The sequence below is a fragment of the Scomber japonicus genome, chromosome 19 (assembly GCF_027409825.1).
Source record: "Scomber japonicus isolate fScoJap1 chromosome 19, fScoJap1.pri, whole genome shotgun sequence".
NCBI lineage: Eukaryota > Metazoa > Chordata > Actinopteri > Scombriformes > Scombridae > Scomber > Scomber japonicus.
Genome location: NC_070596.1, coordinates 5,411,669 through 5,424,373, shown reverse-complemented (window position 1 = coordinate 5,424,373; position 12,705 = coordinate 5,411,669). Strand labels below are relative to the sequence as shown.

At 37.6% G+C, this 12,705-nt stretch overlaps 1 protein-coding gene across 2 annotated transcripts in view; it reads right to left on the bottom strand.

The window, feature by feature from the left end:
* Positions 1-12,705, bottom strand: part of LOC128380098 (WD repeat-containing protein 7) — a 106,476-nt gene that overhangs the window by 55,629 nt on the left and 38,142 nt on the right. For both annotated transcript variants that reach the window (XM_053339792.1, XM_053339793.1), the window contains exons 20-21: positions 3,341-3,459; positions 2,823-2,946 (exon numbers count right to left, since the gene is read on the bottom strand). In XM_053339792.1, coding sequence (XP_053195767.1) covers positions 2,823-2,946; positions 3,341-3,459 — 243 coding nt within the window. The remainder of the gene's footprint in view (positions 1-2,822; positions 2,947-3,340; positions 3,460-12,705) is intronic.

Sequence of the window (12,705 nt, the reverse complement as noted above, 5' to 3'; positions counted from 1 at the left end):
CACTCTGATGGAATTGAATTTCTCCCAAACAGCTTGCAAACTAAAAACTAAAAACTTTTGAAAGCTGCTGTAGGTCTCAAACCATGTCCACACATTTGGACAATGTCCGTGCACAGTTTTATAAAAAACACCTTTTCTCTCAGTTCATTTTCCATTCACACCTTTACTTTGCAGTTCTGTGGTACGGAAGCATTTGTCCAGCATTCAGCAGGCCCACCCAATTAAGAAACAACTGCACTAATGCAACATGTTACTCTTTGAGACTAAGGTGGATCTTCATTGCTTTTTATGTTACATTATGGTCAGCTATATATTAAGATTTTTTTTAAAAAGGGACTGCATTTGAAAATTAGCCAAGCTGTCTAAACTGGCACATTTACAGAAATGTTTATTAATGTGTGCTGTCCCTTTAACTTTAAACTATATAAATAAATATATAAATACGGGTGTAAACACGACCCAAAATGTATTTTTACGCTTCAAGTCTGATCTTCTGTTTTACAAGCATCACTATAGTGACTGGGTGCTAGGCTCTGAGTGGTGCCAAAACTCAAGTGATGTACACTCAACACTCTGCCTGAAGGCATCGTGTATAGACACAGACGGAGCTGTTGCTGCTCATGCTATGCTTCCTTTGTAGATGTTGTTTTGTGCTAAAAGGGCATCGAATATGACTGGACTTTTTTCTGGGGTTGCTCAGTGAAGTGTGATCTCTACTCCTCAAATACTGGAAGAGCTCTGAAAGACCTTCCTTTAAGGAGCAACTAAGATGAAAATCACATTCTGTAAAATAATATCAGCAAAAAGACGGAGTGAGATTAAAGATATAATTAATAGGTGGGACGACTTCATTAAACAACACAGAATAGAAGAATAATAAACTGCTATTGCCTCCTTTTTGTATCTTGAACATGTGTATCAGTGGACATCCTTGTATGGTATTGGCCATCATGTGTTTTGTTTTTGGTTTTTTTTACATTATACATTACATGTATAAAAGGGGCACTATGTGAAAAGAGCCTGGAAATTTTAAAGGGATATATATATATGATGTTACATACAGTATAATGTTTTTCCTTATGTACACTATTATGGTTTGTTTTACTGTGTATTATGTTTTGTTTGTTAAAAATAAAATAAATGTATGCTCATGTTGTGATCATAGATGAATCTACATTTACTGTGTGTGTTGGGGAGACCTGACTTAGTTGTTATATTATTTTATTTTCTTTGTTTTCCTCTCATTTGTGGTTTTACCACACTTTATTTTAGAGTGACTTTATTTCATTATTCATTTTATTAGATTTCTTTAATATTTTAATGCATTTAGGTATTCTGAATTTGTATATCTTTTCCTCATTTCAAATTCACAGGAGTTATGATTTTTACGATTTTTGTTTTTATTGAGTCATTATTTCTCTTCTCATTTTGTTTTTTAACTATGTAAAGCACTGTGTTGTACAGTGCTGTACAAATAAAGTGCTATTGATTGATTTGAATACTGAATTATAGAAAAATATTTGTTACCTTCTTAATAAATTCATTGGACCCCTGTGCACTGTAGCCACAGTACTTAAAGAGACAAAACAACATTTTTGAGATCAAATCCAAACCTCCGAGCCTTGTTACTGCTGCCAGTGCTGGAAGGGGTCAAGAGAGTCCTAGACCAGACTATGTAGACTCACCCTCTTTTATAGGAAAACAGCTGGATTTTGATGTCAATGTATGTGGATGGATGGTGTTTAACAACAGACAGACGCAAGCACAGGTTCAGGTTCAAAAGGACTTCTCCAGAGGATTGGACACATTCCCCGACTCCCCTGTAATATTCCAGGATTTCCAGGACCAGCAGGAGTCATCTTTCTGTCTGTTCCAGTCCTGCTGTGCTGCACACAGATCAAATTCAGTGACCCTTTAACCTCGCTCTATCTCTCTCTCTCTTTCTCTGTTCCCCCCCCCCCCCGCCATCCTCCCTCGTCCCTTGAGGTCACCGGTCCATCACTCCCCCACCTCCCCTCGCCTGCGGTACTGCTGTGGTAACACAACACTGACCGGTCCCCGTTTCCTTGGCAACTGTTCCCCTGAGAAACCCCCCCCCCCCCCGCCTCAGCATCCTCAGCAACCACAGGGCGACTCCTGAACACACACACTAACACACACACACACACACAGAGCATTTTAGAAGGCTGTTTCTAGTAAAAGAAGGTGGAGATTCACCTTTCTTCCCATCAGCAGGTCTAACTATAGACAGAGAGAGAGAGAGACCAGGGAATATACAGGGAAGCAGACAGAGACACTGACGGAAAATACAGAAAGGGAAAGAGAGAGATGGATAGAAAAATAGAGGGAGAGATTTGTTCTTGTAGGTCTTATATGTTAGGCTAAGTGATTGTGGATTCCGCGGTTAAAATAAAGCAATAAGATTAAGAGAGCTTTACAGACTGGATTAAGAATGGTAACATCATCTTTATACATAGTTAGCTAGCCGTTTAGCAAAAACAAATAGTTATAGAAAAGTAGCCAAAAACATGGCAACATCTAAACATTGTCGTTTTTTTGTTTGATGAATGTGAAAAACATTATCTAAACTGCTCCTAGCAACCGATACCACCTCTTCTGTCTCAACTGGAAATTATGTTGTAGGATGGATACATCTGTCCCAGTGGTTGGGTTAGACTTTCTTGTTGTCCATCATTTTGACAGTTTAGCATTGATATATAATATGTTCGGTTGCTATGTTTTAGATAATGTGCAACAGCAAATGAGTGATAATCACACTTTCCTTACACTCTTTCAGATAGACGGCAGTGCAAGGTACTTACGGGAGCTGACAGTGTCTACATATTGAGGCAGGTAGGGAGCCCACAAGTCGATGGTGTCCTTACGCCCAGATTGGCCGATCCTTCTCAACTCAGCCAATAGGAGAGCTTGTGCTGCTTCTCGAACCTAAAAACCCATACACAGGCTAGGTTATAATGGAGCAGAGATTTTGACTAGATTTTATAGTCTTCTACAGAGGGTCTACAGTTTAGCGGCCATGATGGTAGATATGCTAGAGTTTTGCTTTCAGGTGTCCATATTTTTTGCTTGCGAGCTTCTTTGTTCTTTGTTTTGGTAGCCCCCAACTTTATTGACTAAACGACACACACATTTGTTTGGGTCTGAGATGTTGATGTCATAGTGTGACATCTAGTGGCTGAATGTGGGGTATTGCAACCTTAAACAAGAATGACATGGTTCATTCTGGAAGGCTAATTTGTTGGGAAGACAAATTCAAAACATGGACAGTGTTTTGCAGTTAAAGTCTTGTCTATTCTGCATGTGTGTATGTGCGTGTTACCTCGAGACAGCGGTCCTGCCATCTCCTCGCCAACATCTCCAGCAGAGGAGGTCGAAACTTGTCCAGGCCCAGAAGGTCAGGGAGCATCACACAATGCATAGCTGCCAGCTGGCTCCAACCTGCGCACACATATATACACACGATCAGAAAGGACTGCAGTGACAGCCTGTAGATAATTCAATGTATAAAGTCTCTCATTTGCTCATACACAAACCTCACTGCTGTCACGTAAAAACACCTATAATCGGACAGAACAAGCAACATGCTGATTTAGCTTTTCTTACTAGCCTAATAACAAATAAGTACGCTTCATCCTCTGAGGACCAGGAATATCTACAGGAATCTTCATTGGAATTCTGGTCTACAGTTACTAAGGTATCTTAAGATAGCAAAGCTAGCCTACTGGCAAAGCTATCTTAAGCTAATAGACCTAAGTGTTAAATAAATCATCCGAAATTGCAATCATGGTGTAAAGTGAAAGAACTCGTGCTGACGCATCGAACACTTTGTGTCACTTTACATGATGTGTACAGCATTTCACTTGAAAACACTGAAATGTACGTTTGACATCCGTCTTCTTAATTGACTATTGGAAACTAAGCAAAACACAAGCAAAACACAAGCATATTTCTGAAGGTTTTTTAAATAATTTTTAAGTCACAATTGTTTTAAGTTGACCTTTCAAACTATGTTTTCCATATGACAGCAGTGAGTTTCTCACATCTTTACACACATACTGACTTTGTACTTATACAGTCCTTATGAAATATAAAAACCACACCAACAACAGTTAAACACAGGATGGAAGTATTATTTACATTCTGGCTACTATTTGCAGTCTTGGTTAGAACAAAGTTTTGTTTTGTTTCTGCTAACCAGAGCCTGAGTATGTTTGATGGAGTTTCACAGGTAAACGACGGATATACAGCACTGCCTGGTGGATCAACAAAAGCCTCATAACGATACCTTAACATGATGAATTTAAGTGTTTTATTTCATTCAGCAATTAAAGTAGGGAAACTTCAGAAAACCATGTAGGTTTTCCAAACAAATGAGATTGGTGCTACAAGTACACACATCTTTTTCTCAGCTGTGTTATCCTGAATGACTGATGAAGACAAAACTAACATTCAAAATGTCGTGGTATCGCTGTTATAGGGCTCACATCCCCACTGTATCAGTTTGAGGCAAAAAACGGCATGTATTATGTATATGTATATGTAACACCAGAGTATAACACCAGAGAAATGTACACCAGCTTTTACATGTCCGTGACAAAACATGGTCCGCAAGCACCTTCTTCACATATATTGGTTCAATATATGGTTTGTAGAGATAATACATGTCTGCAAAATGTATATGTATGATGGACACTAAATGACTGCAGCAAAGAAATTCCATAAAAATTTCTTTGCCATGGCACCATGTAAACTTACCTCTGCCATTAAAATATACAGGGAAAACTCAGTACACATAGTGCATTCAGGAACTCTATGTAGAGGTTGACAGATTTATTGCGATCAATTTCACAAAAGTAGAATATATTTCTAAAATAATTTTTCCAGAGGGCCAGAATCACCACCTGTCTTAATACCAGCAATCAGAAAAGAATAACCAGTCAACCTCCAATGGCAACATGCTTCAAATGTTAAAAAAATGGAAGCCAACTAGTTTGCTGCTGCTGCTACTAACAACTACTCCAGCTACTGCTGCTAATTAATGTAGCTGTTGCTACTACTACTACTACTACTACTACTACTACTACTACTGCAGTACTATTACTAGCAAAGTGTTTTTGGCACACCCAAGTAGCCTACTGGCTAAAATGTCCACGATTTGATTCCAGCAGTTCACCTTTGTTGCATGTCAGCCCCTATCACTCTTTTTCCTTCCTTTCCTGACAATCATGCCACTGTCATTTTTAATAAAAAAGCATGTAAATGCCCTGATGTGTATATATTACATTTGAGTTTCTCATTGAGGGTGGAAACCTCTTTTGCAAGGAAGACCCAGCCAAGACAGCTGAATAAAAACTTGCAGAAAAACAATACAAAGTCAGGCAATAACTAGAATAACTAAAACACCACTAAATATAGGCTAAAAGCAAAAACAATAAAGAGGGCAGTCATTTTACCATAGAGGTTTAAATCATCTTGAATTCTGCCAGTTATCAGATTGATCTATTTAAAACCTTCTGCAGACAATTCCAGAAAAGATGATGGCTTCATTTTGCATTACTTTTTCGACTGCTACTACTGCTATTGTTGCTACAACTACTGCTGACAACTATTCTTACTGCTGCTACTGCAAACAGGACCTATTCCTTCTTGCATCTGCTACTAACGACTGCTGCTAAAAACAAGTTTTATAGTGGCTGCTGCAAATAAATTTCCTGTGGCTTCTATTCCTACTACTTATACTACTACTATTACTGCAAAAACAGCTTATTTTGCTGCTAACAACTATTCCTGTTGCCACTACTTACTAATTAAAAACACTGTGAACACATTTGTTAAAGTTGCTGTTTACCCTTGCATATAATTCGTGATTTTAGCAAAAACATTCCTAAATGTAATGGAAAGGAATGACCCATGTGTGCATGCTTGCCGTTTTCCATTATGAAACTTAATTTTAAAAATTATCCTATCCGATCCTATGTTTTAGTCTCTGAAAATCAGAAACTACTGGTCAAACACTTTGGAAGACACTTGATGATAGATCTCTCTCTAAAATTAGCATAGTTAAATTAACTTGAGAAAACATTTATTGTATAGGTGGATGGGGCAGCAAGCCTCCATGATAAAAGTCAACATCCTGTTAAAAAAAATTAATAATTGCCATTTAAAAAGGAAAAAAATGCTCTGGGACAGCACCTTTAAGCTCATTTACAAAAACAAAACATAATTTCCTTCCCTTCCCTTTTGTAATTTCAAAATGCAACTTTCACGGTGTATCCCACTCAAATTCTATGACGGCTTCAGATGAAAGTGCAACAAGCGAAAACCGAGGAGGGATGGCAAAGGAGTGAAAATGTAAGTTGTTGCTGAACTTAAGTTTGGTTTATTTGGATTTAGTTGATTTTTTGTTGTTGTTATAAGGGGCTTTTTCCCAGTGACACCGTCAGGTGGAAATGGCAAGCATGCAAACAGTGAGCATAGAGACACAAAAAGGTCAGGACATTCAGACAGACAGGGACACAGAAAGACAGACAGGTAAAACAGCAGGACTGCACTATATTGCACAGGAGCCAACAACTGAAAAAAGACAAAAGGCAAGGGCATAGGAATTGTGGTCAATCCACTCTCTAAAGTATCAGTTCCAAACATCACAGTAAAGTAAGTTTCTTTGATGACACTGATCTTTGTCTTAACAAATGTTGCTGCACTAGGAAGTTCTTCCTGGGTGCCTGCACTTGGATTTAAAGTGAAACCAATTGTTGACCTAATAGACCATCCCAGCCAGCTCAAAGAGAGTATATTTTGTTATTATAGTGGTTAGAGATTAGGCTATTTAATTTCAGTTTAGCTAAAAAAAAACAACTAAAAAAACAAAAACAACATGATTTGCAGTTTTGCTTCTGCTGTTCCACAAATTTGCAAATTATAATTCCAAGGGAAAAATTGGGAATAAGATCTTGAAAGCCACATGTCCAGATTGAGGAATAATATTATTTGACTTGGGCTTGTAGTATCTGTTTTGTACTAAATTATGTTATGAATAATATTCAACCATTCCTTTTATTTTTCCATATTTTGCAGAATGATATTGGAAATTAATGAAAAAATGCTTGGCTGGAGTAGTCTGAAACATTTGCATTAAAAATACTTCAGTGTTTTATTACAGTATTCAAATTTGATGACTTTAAGTATCAATTTTTTTCAATTGAGTTGATTGAAAGTGGACTGAACTCAGCTATAACAGACAAACAGACAGACAGATAAACAAATAGACAGACAGCGCTGTAGACCAAAACAAGGACAAAGACACAAACTGGAGCTAGTCACCTGAGATGACAACCTAACACCAGCTACAGGGAAATAGAAAACTGATGCAAAAGAGGAGAAATGGGGTGATGAGAGCCAAGAAGAAGAATAACGGGGAGAAGGGCGAAAGGAATTACTAATGGGGGCAAGCGGAAAGGTGAAGGATTGTGATTACAAAAAGAGAGAAAAGTCAAGAGAACAAAGATAAACAGAAATGGAAAGAGAAAAACTAGAAATAAAGATGAGAAGAAGAGAAGGAACTAAAAGAAATACACAAAGGAAGGAAGGTAGGAAGCAGAAGATCTCCAAAGACAAAGTATCTGAAGAAAGAGGATGGCTGTGAGACTCTCCCTAAGCTGTACCCGTCAGTTCAGTCAGTACCTTCATTGACTGAGTGGATGTTATGAGAAGCAGGGCCGATACTGGGGGAGCCAAGGGCCCCCTGAGGAAGGCCCCCAGGGGCCCTTGGGACCCCAGCAGTGGTAGCAGAAGTAGCAGTGCTGGTGTTGGCTGTGGCAGCTACAGCAGCTTGTAAAGGAAGAAAAGGAGAGAAATAGTCAAGAAGGAAGGAAGAGGTTAGGAAGATATAAATGCTGCATTCACAATACCAAACGAAGACTAGAGACAAGCAGTCAATCAGCCAGGAGGAAGAAAATGTTTTACAATGAAACAGAACAGAAAATGAAATCACATATACAAAGAAATAAGCCATCACGTGAAAGGAAATGTTGAAAAAGAATAAATATCACATTAAGTTTACACAAATGGCAGTCATACTGATTTATATCAAGCCTGAAAAGCTACACTAACCAATCAGGAGGTAAAACCTTTTTTATGTTCAATGACAATGTTTTTAAAATTATTTCTTTCTAAAATATTTGCACATGGCAACTATATATGGTTTGGTTAAGGTTAGAAGAAAATGGGATACAAGCAATTTAACCACAGTTGAGGTATGATTAATATTAGGGAAAGATTGTGGTTATGGTTTTTAAAAGTGAAAACTAAGAGCAGGTTTGTGACAGAATAGTACCTTAAATAAGAAACAGTGCACCAACATCCACCACCCCAATCTCCACATCCTCCCTATTTAAACAAGACACTACTGCACTAGCACTGAATGTTGGCACTGTCCGTCTTTTTGTAAGGTGTAGCATCATTTGATATGAACACACACCAGGCTGCAAGAGTCGGAGGAAAATTTAATTGAAGAAAGTCCAAATCAAAGGATTAAAGCATATGGAAATCTGCTAATCAATTTCCTCCAAAGCGATTAGCTATGTGAAATTTCCCTCCAACCCTACCCAAGCACAGTGCTGCTTAACATAAGCAGGTAATGCAAGTATTTGCAATCCATTCCTACACCTGCAAACAAAGCCTCGTTAGTTTCTGATTCATACAGGATATTAAACAGTTAATAGACACTAAACTCATTAAGTGTTAGTTGCTAACACTTGCAAAGTTGTTCATAGTGAAAATAATCATTGCACAATCATAATGTGCTCTTCTGTTAAGACCATCATTTAAAATGCATACTGTATCCTCACGTACTTTCAAAAAATAATATAGAACATATGTTAGTAAAGCAACTGAATAAACTTAGATTTAGCCTTTGATTTGGATTTTTTCTTGATCTAAACACATCCACATACTGAGCCAATCCTGATCTAGTTTAGTAGACAATGTTCTCTAAGGTAAACCAAAGACATAAATCATGTTAACACATGATAAACTTGTAAACAAAACATCCACGAAATTCAAACTTTAAAATTACGAAAGAAAAATAGCAAAAGGGACAACACACATGAAAATAAAACCAAGGCAGAGAGGAAGTTATCCAATTAGGAAAGATGTAGCAGTATATAAAGATAGAAGTTCATAAAAGGGACATTGTTGTAATAAAACACCAGTGAAACAAAGACATTATTTTCCAGCAAGCACTTGGTAAAAAGATAAAAAGAATCAGCAGTTAGTTTGAAGGTGAGGACCAACTGTACCAACGAGCCAAAGGTGACAAAAATCCTACATCGGGTTCAAAGGGTGTCAGACTGTGCTGCTAAAATTTTAGTAGTTCAGTTTGAATTGTAATAAGACAATAAAAGAAGAAAACCCAACATTTCACACAAAAGTAAAATCATGTCTTCAACATACTGTATATGAAATACAATAACTAATGACATTATTGAGATTTTTTGCTTTTAAACAGTCAGACAGTATATACACACACTGTTCACACAAAATCTGGTAAGCAGCAAAATGCAACTTGGAAAAACTGTCAATTATATACTTCAATTACCACAGAGAAAACACATAGCACAGAGACAACACAGAAAACACAACATTACATCAGTCGGTGGTAAAGAAAGGAAGAAAAAAAGAGAGAAATAAAAATGTGCACATTTCTTTGAGAGAGCTGTGTTGTTTTTTTTCCAGAGAACAGGCAGCAGGCTGAAGCCATGCAGTGAACGACAGTGTGAAGTTGTAAAGAGAGTCAGAAAGAGAAAGAAGATGAGAAGAACAGAAAAGGAGTGAGAAAGAAATGGAAAAGATATAGAGAAGATGGCTGAGGGCAGTCGACAGCAGTTTGTCTGCCTTGGTGTGTATCTATGGTAATGATCTATGAAAAAGTTTTAGTCAAAGTATTTGTCATCTTATATCATCTAATTCAGCTACCAGGTCTGAGCCTTGCACGATGGCTTGGATGCTGGAGGAAACCTAAAATAACCACGTATGCAGATGATACGTTAATATTCATATCCAACGTGAGGACTCAGTACTCAACTAACTGAGGAATTTAAATATTATGTACTCATGTTCAAGCACTGAGGTGTACGTAGCTTCTGCTACTTTTATTCTATAAAAACAATTCCTCATCAAACTTTATGATTTTGCCTGGGGCTAGGTTGAGACATGCTGTTGTTGAACCAGTTGAGTTCCACATAAAAGGTTCAAGCTCAAAGCTTTTTAACCCTGGAAAAAACAGCAGTAAAAAAATAAAAAGTAAGGCCTTTTTTATTAAACCAATGTTAAGTTTTTAATGGGTACTTACACATTTCTTTAAAGTATTGATGATTGCAGCTCTTTTAAGCTTATTTTACTACTTTGATGATTGAAAGAGAGCTAAGTGGTTTCATTAAAAGATTAAAGTGATCATTGCTTTCTATAAATCAGTCTTCAGACTTGCTGCTCTCTGTGGACAGGAGAAAACGTGCTTCACAAGTACATTCTGGGTTAAAAAAGTTTGGCTTTGGAAACATTTTATACAATGATGAAGGGCTTTCAATGACAATCCTGGGACTCCAGTGCACCAAATGAATTTAAATCAGAAAACATTCAGCTCAAAAAGAGTTTTACATGACTCATGTCTAAGTTTGCATGATTGCAAATAATCCAATATGCAGACGATACTTTAATATTCATATCATGACATGAGGAATCTGTGCACACCTATATTATGGTTGCATTAAAATATAAAGATGTATTCTTCTTAAAGGCCTCTATATTCAGATGATGTTCACACAAACGCTGATAAACATGTTATCCACACTGTAACGCCAGTCACATATAAAAATAAACTAAAAGAGAAGGGAGCCTTTGCTTTAATCAAGTGTTGAATCACCATGAAGTGCTTTTGCTGTTGCTGCTGGAGTATTTCCTCTTGGTCTCAGCAGGTAAATGTTTCGTTCTGCTTCTTCTGACTCTCTGTGTTTTTTGTTTTAGTGCTTCATTTGAGCTCATTACACAATAAAAAAGTACAACATTATCATTACTTATGGAGAGGATGGACAAATGTCCTTTAATCCCATCCCATTGAGTAGGTTTCTATTGGTGGAGATTGCTGGCATGGGTGGAAAAAGGCTCAACCAGAGTAACATAAGGATGCTTTTAGAAACCTTTTTACATTAGTGTGGACATGATTGTAAAATATTAATAGTGTGTGAGTTTTTGGTGTTTTAAATGATCTGCAAAAACTCTGCTCTTTCTCTTCATCTCTCTGTAAATGCTGAAGTATATTAGAGGGGCCTCCTCATTTATTTCCATGAGAAAAGAGACTGAGCAGGGTTAACAGCACTCTCCTTCACAAAGCCTCTGACACTGACACACACACACACACACACACACACACACACACACACACCAGGTTGGAGTAGACGGGCTGTGCAGAGGTCATGGCCGAGCGTTCCCTCTGAATGGTGGTGAATAGGCGTGTGGCGTGAATAAGTCCACACGCTTGTCACGCTTGGCCTCCATTAAGGCGTGACAATAGCGCAAACCCCCCCTCCAAAACACCCGAGGGTGCCACCCATGGCACATGTGTGTGTGTGTGTGTGTGTGTGTGTGTGTGTGTGGTGCGTGTATCCACATGGACTTGATTTTTAGTGTGTGTTTGTAGGTATAGAGCTTCTTGTATGTGTGGCAGGTAGTTGTGTAGTGTGTGTGTGTGTGTGTGTGTGTGTGTGGTAGGCAGATGGTGACGGCTGGTTAAAATGTCCCCTACGGTGAACCAGAGTGAGTTTCTATCTGCAAAGAAAGACTCAAAAACTATCACTTTTTTCACCTTTACAAAGTGATGTTTTTTTCCTTCCATCTCTGTATTTCTTTTTTCTCTACAGATGTTTCTTTTATCCGCTGCTTCACAGACGTATTCCTTTTTATTTCCTTCAACCTTCAACATTGATTACAGCATCAGTCACAACTTCTAAAATTCTTCATTGTTGCGGTTTTCACGCAACTGAGATGATGACAGATTTTGGATGAGTGGATCATCTCATCTATAAAAAAATACTGTATTTCGCAACCCTTGTTAAAATATATATAATATAAAGAGTAAAAAGGAGCATCACTGCAGGTCCTTTTGTTGCCCATCATGAGTGTCCCATTCAAGACAGATTCTGAATAGTTCCTCATGTTAAGTGACACAATATCTCTAAAGGTTGGTTTTATTGTAGTACACTCATAAACATTCAGTGTGAAGTTATGGAAAATTATACTTTATAATAATAGTTATATATATAATAATAACATTAAAAACTTTATTATCACTTCTAAATCTACGAATATTACAAAATGTTGTTACTACTGTTGTCCAATCTTTGCTATTTGACAGCACATTTTTACCCAAGACTGAAGTTTTTTGACAAAATCTGCTACTTTCATTCTAAAAATATCCAGTGGTGCTGATGATTACACAAAATGCAGATAGTCTCTCTTGGATAAAAACATTTTTGTAAGAGTGGAGACAAGATGCAAAGCTGCAGTCAAAGGTCTGAACTCCAGCTCGATTTCCGACAAAAAACAGCAGAGCGGCCCTTTAAAGACCGGCTGACCAAGGAAACGGCAGCAGCTTCCTCGTATGATATTTTTCTAGGTTTTTTTTTAATT